The sequence below is a fragment of the Phacochoerus africanus genome, chromosome 1 (genome assembly GCF_016906955.1).
Source record: "Phacochoerus africanus isolate WHEZ1 chromosome 1, ROS_Pafr_v1, whole genome shotgun sequence".
NCBI lineage: Eukaryota > Metazoa > Chordata > Mammalia > Artiodactyla > Suidae > Phacochoerus > Phacochoerus africanus.
In genome coordinates, this window is record NC_062544.1 from 259,260,667 (window position 1) to 259,275,828 (window position 15,162).

A 15,162-nucleotide genomic window follows, 5' to 3' on the forward strand; every position below is an offset into this window, starting at 1 on the left:
AGATATTTGATGTAGCTGTCTGTTTTGGAGATCAGCAGGAGAAAAGCTATAGTTATAGCTCTGCTCCAAGAAATGAGGAGGCCTCTCCAGATTCCATCTCAGGCAGGGCATCCACCTGATCCTCTAGGACAATGGACAATGTGACAATGGACAGCTTTTTTTTCAAAAGGTATTTTAGGATTTCTCAACGTGGCTCAACAGAAATGAACCTGAGTAGCATCCATGAAGATGCGGGTTCAATCCCTGACCTTGCTTAGTGGGTAAGGATCCAGAGTTGCTGTGAGCTGTGGTGTAGGTCACAGCTATGGCTTGGATTCAGCATTGCTGTGGCTGTGGTGTAGGCTTGGAGGCTATAGCTTCTACTCGACCCCTAGTCTGGGAAACTCCATATGCCATGGGTGCGGCCCTAGAAAAGACAGTAACAACAACAAAAGCAACAACAAAAAACTTCAGTATGGATCCTCTAAACCTTCTAATTTTCATTATTTCTTCTGTTATTCAAAATAAGATGAACTATTGTGAAATGTGGCCAAGTGAATCACCCTACTGGAAGATATCTTCATTTGATATTGTTCATTGACAGATCACTTATTTTCAGAGAAGCCAGGTTTTTGCAAAATATGTGGGAAAATACATGATGTCTTCCTAAGTATTCCTCATGCACTTAAATAAATTATAAAGTAAATTTATATAAAAATTGTGCAGAACGTTGGTTTAGTCTATTGCAGGTGAAATGTTTTAAAATGAATTATACTCAACAGCTGACACCTGAGTTCTTTTTCTGTGAAATCTGTTTTAAAAAATACCTCAAGAAGCCACTAGAGGGCAATGAGTGGCGGGAAATTGGGAAAATACAATGTCAGAAGGGTGTCAATATAAAATTAAACATAAAATACAGAATAGACAATATAAAATACAAAATAAAATTTGTCATAGTAGGATGGTGTGGGAGAGAGCCGATCAAAACAGTGCAATCCTGGACTCTTTCTTGGTGGAAAGCACCATGAGATAGTGTTTGATTTCAAATTACCACTTCTTTGCAGCTTAGGTCACCTGTCATCTGTCCAGAATATCAGCAAAGTCAGCTATGCCAGCAAAGGCTTTCTGTAAAGAGAGAGCGAGAAAGAGAGCGATAGAGAGTGCTGAAAATAAGGAAAACTCTGAGTTCACTGAGTTAATAAGATCTGTAGCAGTGCCAATAAATTATTTGTACTAATTTAGTAGAAGCAAGAGTTTGAAAGTAAAGATGACTATGACTGTACCAATGCCGAGTGTTCCGAGAACTCTTGGGGAGCCCCTTGAATGTTTCATAAGACGTGGATTTAGGATTTGAATTAATCTCACCATCTTAAGTAGCCAGGTGGGTTTAGTTGTTGTAGAAGATTTTAGAGTAATGTACACACACACACACATATACACAGACACATATACACATCACAGTTATTAAGAAAAAGATTAGCACAGAGCTTTTAAGGGTTATTTGTTCATGGTAGCAGATAAACGTCTCAGCAGCCAAGTAGACTCTCCTAATAACTAGAACCATCTATTTCTTTCTCTATCATGTCCATCTACCAAAAAATCATATATATATATAAATATCAGGGATTGGTAAATTATGAACCACAGGCTGCATTAGATTTACTGTTTATTGGTTTAATAAACTTTTATTGTAATAATACCATCACACCATTGTCTATGGCTGCTTTAACACTAAAATGGCAGAGTCAAATAGTTGTGTCAGAGACCAGAGGGACCTCAGGATTTGTGGTTCTTCTGGCTTAGTAATCTTGGTTCTCCAGTGAGGAATTCTTCTACCAGGACACCCAGTACTGTGGTTTCATTAAACTGGAAGTTGAGCCTACCACTTGGCCAGCTGGAGTTCCTCATGCCAGTAAATCAATAGGCAAAGAAGGAGGTAAGTGAACTGCCTGGGCGATTAATTCCAAATAGCTAGAGGAAATAGATTAGCTACTACACAAGGGTCATAAAGGGAGGTTTATCTGGAATTCAGGTGTTCTGTATCTTAGTGTTTCCAAACTGGTTATTATTTAATGTGCCCAGCAGATGGTGCTCAAGCAACATATATAGTTGACTTGGCAGCTCCTGTTGGCTGAGGATGCTCCCAGCCAGACATCCTTCCCCTGAGCAAAGTAAAGGGTGAATTTGCAATTGTCAGTGCCAGGGGCTGGACAGCCTCTTGCTAGCCTCTTGCTTCTATGTAGGAGATGAATGTAATTGCTTATTTTACTTTTGGTGTAGAAAGTGTAAAGGTCAAACCAGTATTTTATAGCTTTTATAGACCTTTACTGAGAGTTTTTATAGAATCATAAAATATTCTTGAAATTAAATCAGAAAGTGTTATGGGCATAAGGGCAATACTTTACAATCATATATCATACTTTTAATTGAAAAGTCATATTTGAAAGGTGTGCTGTATTTTTAATCCATACTATGCACACCATTTTGTTCTACATTTAGCCTTTAATCCTGAACAAGAACACTTGTTAAACTTTGATCTTTTATAGGAATTCCTTATCAGCTGAGATAAATAGTCAAAATATTGCAAAGGATTTCGACTTAATTTTTTTTTGTCTTTTTGCATTTTCTAGGGCTGCACCCATGGCATATGGAGGTTCCCAGGCTAGGGGTCTAATTGGAGCTGTAGCCACCAGCCTACACCACAGCCACAGCAACGTGGGATCCGAGCCATGTCTGCAACCTACACAACAGCTCATGGCAACACCGGGTCCTGAACCCACTGAGCAAGGCCAGGGATCGAACCCGCAACCTCATGGGTCCTAGTCGGATTCGTGAACCACTGAGCCACGACAGGAACTCCAAATTTTAAATCTATAGATAATCAAAAGCAATTGCAAAGCAAAGGTGAAGTTAAACTATATAAAGGATTTAATTGTTTGGGGCAAAACGGTTTAACATACAGGTTCTGGAGAGCAACCCTGGTTAAACACTTGCTGTGAATAATTTGGAACAAGGTTCTTAGATTTTTTTTCTGTGCTTCAATTTCCTCAACTATAAAATAAGGATCATCATAATTTCTTCCTCGTAGGGGTTCTGATTGTGGCTCAGTGGTAACGAACCCAACCAGCATCCATGAAGATTCAGGTTCGATCCCTGGCCTCGCTCAGTGGGTTAAGGATCCCACGTTGCTGTGAGCTGTGGTGTAGGTTGTAGATGTGGCTCTGATCCCATGTTGCTGTGGCTGTGGTGTAGGCCAGTGGCTACAGCTTCAATTCAACCCCTAGTCTGGGAAACTTCCTTCATATGCCACTGGTGCAGCCCTAAAAAGCAATAATAATAATAATAATAATAATAGTAATTCTTCCTCATAGATTTACTCTGAGATAACATGAGTACAAAGAAAGCATTTAGAACATGCCTGTCATGTGGGAAACACTAAATAAATGCTAATGATATTAATTATAATTATTATCTTTTAAAAAATTTAAATTTTGTGAATAGATGTCTAATATATTAAAATTTTGCTGTATAATTTAGACTATTCACTTAAGGTAAGTTTACTCTTTTTTCTTATTCAAATATTTCATGCAAATCAACTTTCTTCATAAAATGCAATATTATTATCTTCCATTTAAACAGCATCATACTTGGGGTATATGTAATTAAATTGAAATGTATTTCAATTAAATCAGGATTTAATTCATTAGTCAAATTAATTTCCTTATTATTTTTTATGATTGACACATTCTGGTTCAATATACCAACATTTATATTCTTGATACTTAAAATATATTTGCACATTTTATACTTAACTGTAATAAATATTTTAGAATGCACATCCTATATATTTCAAATAAGGTATCCAATTTAATATATTTCAGTTAGTTCTGTAGATACAATCAACACAGCTTTTTGTCTAGTGAAAAAGTTTCTTAAAGGTGACTGCTTTTTTCATTTTTCATTTGGGTGGACCCATGTCTTGCAAAAGTTCCTGGACCAGGTATCGAACCTGCACCACAGCTATGACAACACCTGGTTTTTAACCTAGTATACCACAAGGGAACTCTTAAGTCTAAATGACTTTATCTTTTTATTTTATTTTATTTTATTTTTTTGTCTTTTTACCATTTCTTGGGCCACTCCTGCTGCATATGGAGGTTCCCAAGCTAGGGGTCAAATCACAGCTGTAGCCACTGGCCTACACCAGAGCCACAGCAACACAGGATCCGAGCCGCGTCTGCAACCTACACCACAGCTCACGGCAACACCAGATCCTTAACCCACCGAGCAAGGCCAGGGATTGAACCTGCAACCTCATGGTTCCTAGTCGGATCAGTTAACCACTGAGCCATGATGGGAACTCCAAACGACTTTAATGAGAGCATCGGAAGGTTCTTCTCTCCCCAACAATCTCATTTACAGAGGTGATACCTGGTTACATTGAGCAACTATCCACAAAATGAAAACAACTTGATTTTGATTGTATTGACAAGATATTCGTACTCCTGAACTTCATATATGCATTTACTAATACCCCTTTTTGCAACTCAACAAAATAATTCTAAAATTTTCTGGTAAAAATACATTTGCAAAACTATGAATTAATATTTTGAAACAAACGAAACAAGAAAAACCATGAGTTTAAGAAAACAAAGTATAGCTACTAAAGCACGAAATGCATTTGGATGCAATAATCACTAAAGTATTACTGTGTTGGTATGAAACTATATCAGTGAAAAAGAATAGAAAGTTCAAAGTAGATAAGATTGTATATAATAATTTAAATGTAAGAAAGTACATATTACTACATATTGGCAAAAGGGCTAATATTTAATAAGCAGGTTTATAATAAATTAACAATTTAGAAAAAATTAGATACACAAACTTTAACATGTCAAGAAATAAATTGCAATCAGATTAAAGGGTTAAATACAAAATTCAAATCTTAAGTAAAGCAAACCTCTCAAAAATCCTGCAAGATTGTTAGTATTATTTGCATATTATTTACATAGCATGACTGGGAAAGCTTGTCTCAGAGAGGTAAGGTCACTGTGCTAATTAGTGAAAGAGTAAGTAATCAAATGTAAGTATATTTAAATACAGAATTTATAATTTTCCATTATAGTTCTATATCAAGTGCTTAGAAATGTGCCTGATATGTTCTGAACTATCATTATTAATGTTCCTTAATCATTACAATCATTATTTTCCACAGAACTAGAGAAGAGTTGCAGAATTGATGAAATTTATCATTATTAATGTTCCTTAATCATTGCAATCATTATTTTCCACAGAACTAGAGAAGAGTTGCAGAATTGATGAAATAAATAAGTAAATATAGAAATAAACATGACCCTGGAAACAATACGTTAGTAGTGTACTTTTATACAATGTTGGCAAAAGTTACAAAGAGCCATTAAAAATTTTAAACTTCCTGAACTAATTAACAAGACATAATTTGTTTCAAGGAAGTAACAAAAAGAAGTGTATAAAAATACTTTGTGCACAAAGAAGCATATGACTAGGTTCTGTATGACAGTAAAAATTTGAAAATAACCTAAAATTTGAGAAATTGACTACTTCATTAATTAAATTTGCTGCATTAGCACAATAGAACATTAGGTTAATTATTTTAAAAAGGTAATTATGTAGATACTGCAGTAAAAGGAAACCATTGGAGCAAAAGGAAGGACACAAATGTAACCCTGGTAAAATTGCAATTAAACACAATAATGGTGCTTGCAGATAAAACTAGGATATAGAAAATCATACAGAGAGTTGCCAACCTGGGACTATGGAGTCTCCCTTTTTTTTTTTTTTAATATTTTTTATGTTTGTTCATAAAATTGGGAGAGAATACATTTAGTTAATTTGCTTAATATATCCATAAATATAATTATTATTCCAAATATACATAAGTATATTTGACATTTAAATTAAAATTAGTGTGCGCTTTAATTAGACTTTCAACTCATTACAAAGGGATAAATTTAATGTAATAAATAATATGTATATTCACTCTCTTCCATTTTTCCAAATTTGAATACAATTTTTTTCTCTTTAATGATTAATTTTTTCCCCAATTAGTAATTAATCACTACAGAGGGAGAAACCATGTCTAAATTTTTATAAGGATTTACTATAATTAAGGCAGATCAATTCTATACTCTTTGAAGAATCTAAAGTTTTTCTGATTTCTCTCTCTTTATTGATGTGCCATTTTTAAAGCCTAATTAATAAAAGTCTTCCTTCTATAGCTCATCCTTGTCCCATAAATTCATCTTGTTAATGTTAATGGGAAGACGATGACTATATTCTTGTGTCATAATCACCACCTTTTCTTTAATAGATAAAGATTGACAGTGATCCTAAGTGGGAGAATATTGGCCAAGAAGGAAATAGGGAGAGGCAGAAATTGTACACAATCTATTGTGACTTCTTTTACAAGCTTTAAAATACATGTGATTTTATTGTTTCTACTTCTAGGTACTTAAAAGCTATTAACCTTATTTTGAAATTATTTGTTTTTTAGTGAGAAAATTTCTTTACAAATCTCTGTCCTTCACAGTATTCCACCGTCTGTGTTCCCAATACTGTAATTCACTGGCTATAAGACATCAATGATCGTGGATTTATTGTTATTTCATGGGCCACTACATACAAAACAAAACAAAACACAGCCAATTAAGCTATGAAACAGTGTTTTCTTATATAGCAGTTTTGTTATTTTATTCTTCTTTAGAGAGCTCCTTTAGACTTTAGACAGAGGGTTTATTGTGTCACTGCTGTGCCCACACGGAAAAGGTAAATAGAAGAAAACTAAATCAATTAATATAGCTCTAAAAATATCTTCAATGCTCAGATCCAATTTTAATGAATCTTTCTTTAAATCTGAGTTGTATGGTCCCCTTTATCCATGCAATATCATCCACTGTGCCATCAAGAACCATGGTGAGGCAGCTATTCTAAAAAGTGTCCTGCTGGTATTCCACATTTCTTCCAAACTCTTGGCACCTGTTCTGCAAGGTTTTTTTCTTTTGTTCTGGTTTTTTTTGGGTTTTTGTTGTTGTTGTTGTTTTCTCTCTCTCTCTTTAGGGCCACACCTGCGGCATATGGCAGTTCCGGGGCTAGGGGTCAAAACAGAGCTGCAGCTGGGTCCTATGCCACAGCCACAGCAATGCCAGATCTGAGCCTCATCTTCTACCTAGGCTGTAACATGTGGCAACGATGGATCTTTAGCACACAGAGTAAGGCCAGGGATTGAACCCCCATCCTCATGGATACTAGTTGGGTTCTTAATCCACTAAGCCAAAATGGGAATTACTACATTCTGCAAGTTTTTATGTGAAGATTTCCTCGAATATTACCAAACACCACATTTTTTGCTCCTCTTCTCCTTAGGTATTTGCTGAAAGACTCTTTTTCAGGGAGTCTATTGCTGGTCACCATATATAAATTTCAACATCATCCATATTCCTTTCATTCATTCCTCTCATTATTTTCGCATAGCACTTACTCCTATCTGACATCAAAACATTTCCTCATTTCTGTATTTACCATCTGTTCTTCAAAAAAATGACACTGTAATTTTTTGGAGCAGAATTTTACTTCCCCTCTCCCCTTTTAAAACCCAGCCCCTTGCACAATGCCTACCCCACAATAGATACTCAATGAATAACTGATGAATAACTCAATAACTACTCACCTAAACTATGGAAAATTCAGAAAAGTATTCCCAGTTCAGTAATTGCTCTGCCTTTGAAATGTCTTTATCCCTGAACACTCCTTTATGGTAAAACCTCAACCCTTTTTCCAACACCATCCTCCCCAGCTGTGTTAATATTAGTGTGTACACAAGATGCCACAACTCTTGAGTTTTGGGTTCACTGTTTCTCTCCATTCTGAATACTTTGATGGTAAAGCTGCTTCTGGTTAACTCTTGGCTTATCAGCCACATGACTCTTTTCAAGTTGTTTGCTCAAAAATTAATGGGTTGGGTTGTGTAGACTTAATTAGTTATTGAATATAAATGTCATAGTACACACCCAACACATAAATGCACTAAAAATTTTAGCTTTTAATAAATTTTGATCTTAAAGTCCCCAGGACTCTGGTCTACAACCTACATACATTTGATCAAAAATACTCAAATCTATTTGAAATATGCTATGTAAAGAATGTCAGGAAAAAAAAAATCCCATAAAGATTGGTGGGAAGGCTCAATAAATGTTCATTCAAGTGAGGTAAGTGTGGACTTTACCCCATATCTACCTCAGAAACCAAACAATGAGTCAGATGATGGTGGAGAAAGGACAGTGGAGAAATAAAGACTTCAGTCCTGCTGTTGGCATGGCAACACCTAGTCATGGGAAGATTATATTTTCCAAGTAATTTACATCATAAAAAGTATGAAAAATAAAACACAGAGAAGTATTCAGGCTTCTGTCCATGGAATTCCTCTATCCAAGATAGTTTACCTGCAGCTACATATATTGCTTGCTACAGTGTATTCATCATGTTAAAAGCTGTGAACCTTCATCAACTAATCCGGAAGGAGCTGTTTATCTTGATTAATTATTCTCTAATATTGCATCTCATTTATTTTCTTCATTGCATTGTACATTTTGTAGGTGTGTGTTTTTGTTTGTTTGCTTGTGTGTACTTGCTTCTTCTTGGTCTCTCCCACTCATGTACAATTCACTGAGGATAGGAATGATTCATTATATCTCTAGCACCTACCAGAATGCTCAGCATACAGAGGTAATAAATTAATGCTTGTTAAATACATTAATTAAGTAAAGAATAGCATTAAGCAAAATGTAGTGGATAACTGAAGAAATTTTTAGGAAAATATTTACAAATTCTTTTTTTGCTAAGTCAAGTGAATACAACTCTGCAGTGGCACCAAAACTGATCACCAACAAAATTGATCACCAATAACTTGTTTGACCCTTTATCAGCGTTCAAATGAGCAGACTTTGTAGCCTTTCTCTCATGTTTACAAATCAATAGCTATTTGAGGCAAAATGAAAAGGTATAGGATTGGTACAGTGGAAAAAAAATGAAGAATCCTGGATTCAAAGAAATCTGATGGTTTTTCTCCAATTCTAATGACTCTAATGTGGGGAAAGTCATCACTCTTTCTCCTGATCTGGTCACCTCCTCTGTGATGTGGTGGATTTGGACTATACCCTGAGAAGCCTGCAATCTTTATTTTTATTTCTACAATTTATGATATATGTAATGGGTTTGTTATTTTTATCTTTAAATAAAGAAATAAATATTTTTACATTAAACATTTTAATTTCTAATATGGCAAATATCAATGGAGCTACTGTCTCCACACACACACACACACACACACACACACACACACAATGTGAGTACTCAATAATTTTCAAGATTGTAAAGAAGTCTCGAGTCCAAAAAAATTGAAAACTCTTGATTGGGAGTTCCCACTGTGGTTCAGTGGGTTAAGAACTCGACTAGTATCCATGAAGATGCCTGGCCTCAATCAGTGGGTTAAGGATCTGGCATTGCTGCAAGCTGCAGCATAGGTCACAGATGTGGCTTGGATCTGGTGTTGCCATGGCTATGGCATAGGCTGGCAGCTGTAGCTCAGATTCGACCCCTAGCCCAGGAACTTCCTTATGCTACAGCACAGGTGCAGCCCTTAAAAACAAAACAAAACAAAACAAAACAAAACAAAAAACCCCTAGATCTAAGAAAGATGTAATATTGATTTTTACATAATTGACTTCAAGGGCAAAGAGTTGGAGTTAGCCTACATATTGTTGACTTGGTAACTAGCTAAGTAATAATCATCATCTTAACTTACACAATATGTATCATGTTACCTTGCTGTTCTAAATGATTTACTTATTACATGATTGAATCACAGTCCTTACATCAAACCCATGATGAAGGCATTACTTTTCCATTTTATAGAAGGGAAAATGAACCAGGAGATGTTAATGATTTGCTGGTAAATAGTGGTGGTGCCAGAATTTCACCTGCAATCTTACCTTAGAGTCTGTGTGCTCAACCACACTCTTGAGTTCTGAGAAATTTCAGTATTTACACAGAACAAGGCATCAAGCAGCAGTCAGAAACAATGGGTAAGTATTGCACAGACTTACATGGGTAGATGCTCTACAAATAAAGTTATTAAAAACTTTAATAGAGGGAAGTCTATTGCAATAACTTTATAGGAAAATACCATTTGTACATATGTGTAAAATACATACAACAGCAGCATAGAGTTTGCAAGGATAAACAAGTCTTTCAATAAATGTGTAGATGTTTGATTGAAAAGAAACTTATTTGTTACTCCAGACAAGTAACTTAAGGTGGAGAACATGGATTAGGAAGTGGTGAACTATAAGTAAAACAAAATAAAATAAAAATGGTCCTTCATAAAATGATGATAGTATGCCATGAACCAAATAGTGTTATTTCAATTTTTAATACTAAGGTTAACAAGAACTAAGAAAATAGCATCTATTCCATCAAGACAAAATCTGCAATCTCCTTGAAGAAAAGAAATGTCCCCTCTCTGCTACAGTGACAGCCATATGCTCAGATAATTACAGGAAAGTAGGAAACAGGGAGCTCTTTCTTTCAGTTTTATTTTTAGTCAACCTCAGAGATCCTCACCCTGACTTTGGAGGCTAGCCAGAAAGGATGAGGTACAGAGCCTGCAGAACTTGTAAAGTAGAGCGGAATCCCTGGAAAGATAAGAACCCTTCTTAACGAATCTTTCAGCAACCTAAAAAATTGAATATCGTCACAGGATATATGACACACTCATTACTAAATCCCTAAGCCCTTTTATTCTACCTCTCTGTGATTGTCTTTTTGCTAGAAAGGGAAATAGCTATTTCACAATTCAGCCAGTACGAGAATTCAGTGAGTCAGAATGCTAATTTTGTCATTTGGATTTGTTTCTGTCAGAGTCATTATTTAATATTTTCTGTTCCTTAGGTAATCCGAATATTTCACTGAGCTTTCCTTAACTTAGCACTAAGCAATAAAAACTACTTCAAAACAAAATAAAACAACAACTTATGTGTCTTTCTTGTCTTCTTTTTCATTAGCACAGTCTTATCTTGTATCTCCTTCAGGAGAAACTTGACATTATGATGTAATTTTGTGGGGCCCCAGCTACATTTTCCTCAATCCCCTTGGGGAGGGGTTCCACCCCTCCCCACTCCTGTTTCTCAACACATCTATAGCCTTCCCTAACTTCTCCCATTTCATTACCTTAGGGATTTCTCTTTCTTCACCAATCAGGGAGGTAATGACGCCTTTTTAGAGCTGGGTGTTCTTGGAAATCTGTCTGTTTCCAGTTGCTAGAACCACCCTTTCCTGAGGAGACTAACCAACGGGAGGGAGGAAGGAAGACTTCCATGAGTTTGGAGCCTGAGCTATGTTTAGATCCTCGTCCCCCCCCCCCCCCCCAGCCCACTGCATGGTACAGGTTCAAGTTTCTTCTCTCCTTATATGTGAAAAAGCAGGAACTATCTGTATAAGATGACATTGTCTTTTCTGTGTAGAATCCAGAGGGAAGAGTTTAAAAATACAGATGGGGAAAGGGCCCCTCAAGGAGAGGCTGCTGAATTGATCATGTCCCTATTTCGGCCTGTGAATTTGTGAAAAATGCTGGAAGAAGTGAGACAAAATGTCTAAGTTTTGAACTATGACCTCAGTTCTTCAGTCTTATTTACTTTAAAATGAAAACTACAACTTCCTTTTTGCGTAGGGCCAGACAAATATGGTTTGAAGAGAGTCAAATAAATTGTGTTTCTAAACATTCCCCAGTATTTTAATTCCATGAGGTATCATTTGGTTTAATCCCTGTGTAGACATATTTGGATTTCTCAGTTTGACCTGTTCTGTGGGCAGACCAAAACTCCCCCTAAGTACCATCTTTGAGCCCCTTTCTTTAGGATACTGGCTTTTCCTTGTACTAAATATTCAATTCTTTCTGCCTACCTCTAGCATTGATTTCAAGAAGCAGACAGAATGTTCCTTGGTCCTGAAACACAATACCCATCCTTGTAAAATCATCACATTGACTTATCCTTATCCCCACTACACAGAATTCTTATAATTACTCCTCCTTCTGTTATTTCAATTTCTAAGTCAATTGAAACAAAGTACTTCATCAGACCAATGACACATCCCATGGAAAATGATTATTTGCACACACCAATATTTCTTTATACAAGGTCTATGATCCATCAATATTTATTAAAAGGCAAAATGTCATCTTTAATTTTCATACCCCCCTTTGTATGGCACATATTTTATTTAGTTCTTTGCTACTCTTAGTTACTACAAAGTGTTTCCACTTATTACATAGCTTTATGATTAATTTGGAGAGTAAAATTTAGATTCCATATGCTGTTACTGTTTTCTAATACTTAGGGAAGCATTTCATTAAGGTTCTAATTTTAAAGCCCCTTGCAATAAAATTTCTGTAAAATTCTACTGACGCTTGTTGTCCTTAACAGTTTTCTGTAGGGGACAGCTGTTTACCTTGTGTTTGCAAATAAATAAATGACACCCCAAGGGGAAAAGAGTTCGCTCTTCTATAGACAAGGGGTACGTTTTTTAAAGTAACCCTGGAAATTGAGAAATCTGGAGCTACTGAGTCAAGTGCAAACTTCTCAAAAAGCAGAGATCTTTGGACTCTACCGAAGGTCTCATTTCTTCTCATCCCCCGCCTTCCTCCCTTCCTGCCCCAACACGCAGCTCCGGGCGCTGGCAGGAAGTGCTGGTAGAGGGCAGGGCGACAGCCGACACGCCCGGCTGAGTGCTCCCTTCCTTCCACCTTCCAGGCTCGGGCGGGACTGACGGTCCTCTGCCAAGAGAGGTGACAGCCGCGGCACCTCTCTTCGCCTCCCTTAGCCGTCGCTGTCGCCGTCGCCAAGAATCCGCGCGGGCCATGTTTTCCAGCCTGTGGAGATGGGGCGCTAGCGGCTCCTACCAGCGGGTCCCCCAAGGCTCCTGGACGCAGGTAAAGCTCGGGGTGGAGCAGGGTGGGGAAAAGCGGGGCGGTTTTCTGGCTGATCTGGGGGAAAAAGGAACGTGGGGAGACCTAACTGTTGAGATCTGGAAACGTGAATTGATGTCTTAGATCTTTGTTTTCCTAGTAAATCAGACACACACACGCTCAGGGGGATGGTGTGAAATTTAAACTTTCACTATCTCAGTGGAGGTGGCTGCCTAAGGAAAGAGGCATTTTTGAAGGGATTAGGTGACTCCCCTGTTACCAGAAACGCACATTTGAGAAAAGAATGAATGGATTTGACTTTGACTGAAGGAGTAGAGGTCAGAATGGAAATCTACCATCAGTAGAGCTCATTAAAACCCCAGGAGAGATTCGGGATAAATAAACTGTGTGTGTCAACTGACAGAGTACAGGGGCACTGAGGTCTCGGAAAATCCAGAAACTGCAGACCTTATCCGTACCTTGATCTGCCACTCCCTTCTCCTCCCACAACACGTGCTTCCTCCACAATAGAAGTCATGTGCTAAGGAAAGGAACCCGGCAGTTGTGTAGCTATCTGGAGTGATTTCCCTAATAAAAACTCAATTTGTTTTATTTCTCACCACTATGCAAGACAGGATCTTAGAAATAGATCTTAGAAATAGCCCTTAGCACATGTGGGTTCTGTAGTTCTAAAAAGAAAAATTTTAAAAAAGGATTTCACATTCAGGGGACGGGACCTTTCAAATCCTGGCTTTTGTTAATAAGTACAATTGTCAAATAAGTATGACAGCTATTCTTCTGATTACATATAAAAATGACACTATATGAGAAAAAGAATGTATGTGTATGTATGACTGGGTCACTTTGTTGTACATCAGAAATTGACACAATACTAGAAATCAAGTATACATTAATAATTTATTGAAAAAAGAAACCATAAATTTCTATCAAGGTAAAACAAATAATATGTAAAGTACTTTTTTAAATCTATAAAATATAAGTATTGAATAAGTCCCCTTTTCACTTTACTGTAGACTTAATCAGGGAAATTGGTTTAACATCATTAGTCTAACTGCAGAGGTGGCCAAAGGCAATGAATTACAAATTTATAGGATAAGAAATTGCTAAACCCAAACAATTCCCTCACTCAAAATTTCAGTGGGCTCTTCCAACAAGACTCCAGCAGTGTTTATTTCCTTGACTATTACTCAACCTGGATAGCTTTATGAACAAATAAGTTATTGATACAAGACTGAACACATTTGTTTTAATCACATTTTCTATTTGTTACTTCTGTGATGCCAAGTGTTTTTTCTTTTTTAAAAAAAGCTGATGGCTTCAAAGCATGTTGAAAACCTTGTGTGATTACATTTCATTGCCGAGACTTTTTTTTTTTTTTGCTTTTTAGGGCCACATCTGAGGCATATGGAATTTCCCAGGCTAGGGGTCAAATCAAAGCTACAGCTGCTGGTAAATGCCACAGTCACAGCAACATGGGATCTGAGCTGTGTCTGCGACCTACACCACAGCTCATGGCAATGCCAGATCCCCGACCCACTGAGTGAGGCCAGGGATTGAACCTGCATCCTCAGGAATACCAGTCGGACTTGTTCCCACTGCGACACAATGGGAACTCACATTACTGAGACTTAATATTTTTGACAAAATAGATCTCAGATAAAAATCCCAACCTAGCTTATAAGCCAAGAATGTGACTTTCTGGTTGTGTTTCTAGGGCTGGTATTTTGGGACCAATGCATAGGAAATGTCTAAAAAGGTTTTTATTGGCAGTGATTAGCATTCACTCATTCATACATTCATTCATATAAAAGACATTACGAGCTGGGCCTTGAAAATATAAAGATAAATCAAACATAGTTTCTGTCCTCCAGAGAAACTATGTTTACCAGGAGAGAAGCACTTGTAGACAAATGATTGGATAGTCAGGTGAGACTGAGTGTAAATTCAGTGAGGACAGATCTGAAGAACCTTTAAATGCCACCCCCCCTCCCCCGCCCAGGAGTATGTTGAGATTGATGTGGTAACAGAAAACAAGAATATGAGCCTTGGAGGTTAGGATGGGAGGAGATGAATTTTACCAAAGCAATAAATCCTACATAGGATTGAAGCAAAGGTAACTTTATCCAGGAAAAGTAAAATACAAGGAAGTAGATAAGAGGAAAGGT

The 15,162-nt window shown here is 36.9% G+C and overlaps 1 protein-coding gene across 2 annotated transcripts in view; it reads left to right on the forward strand.

The window, feature by feature from the left end:
* The first annotated feature begins 12,769 nt into the window (after positions 1 to 12,769).
* The window catches only part of LOC125134981 (multidrug resistance-associated protein 1-like), an 85,206-nt gene continuing 82,813 nt past the window's right edge, over positions 12,770 to 15,162 (forward strand). For both annotated transcript variants that reach the window (XM_047794540.1, XM_047794546.1), the window contains exon 1: positions 12,770 to 13,000. In XM_047794540.1, coding sequence (XP_047650496.1) covers positions 12,929 to 13,000 — 72 coding nt within the window. In that variant the 5' untranslated portion in view covers positions 12,770 to 12,928. The remainder of the gene's footprint in view (positions 13,001 to 15,162) is intronic.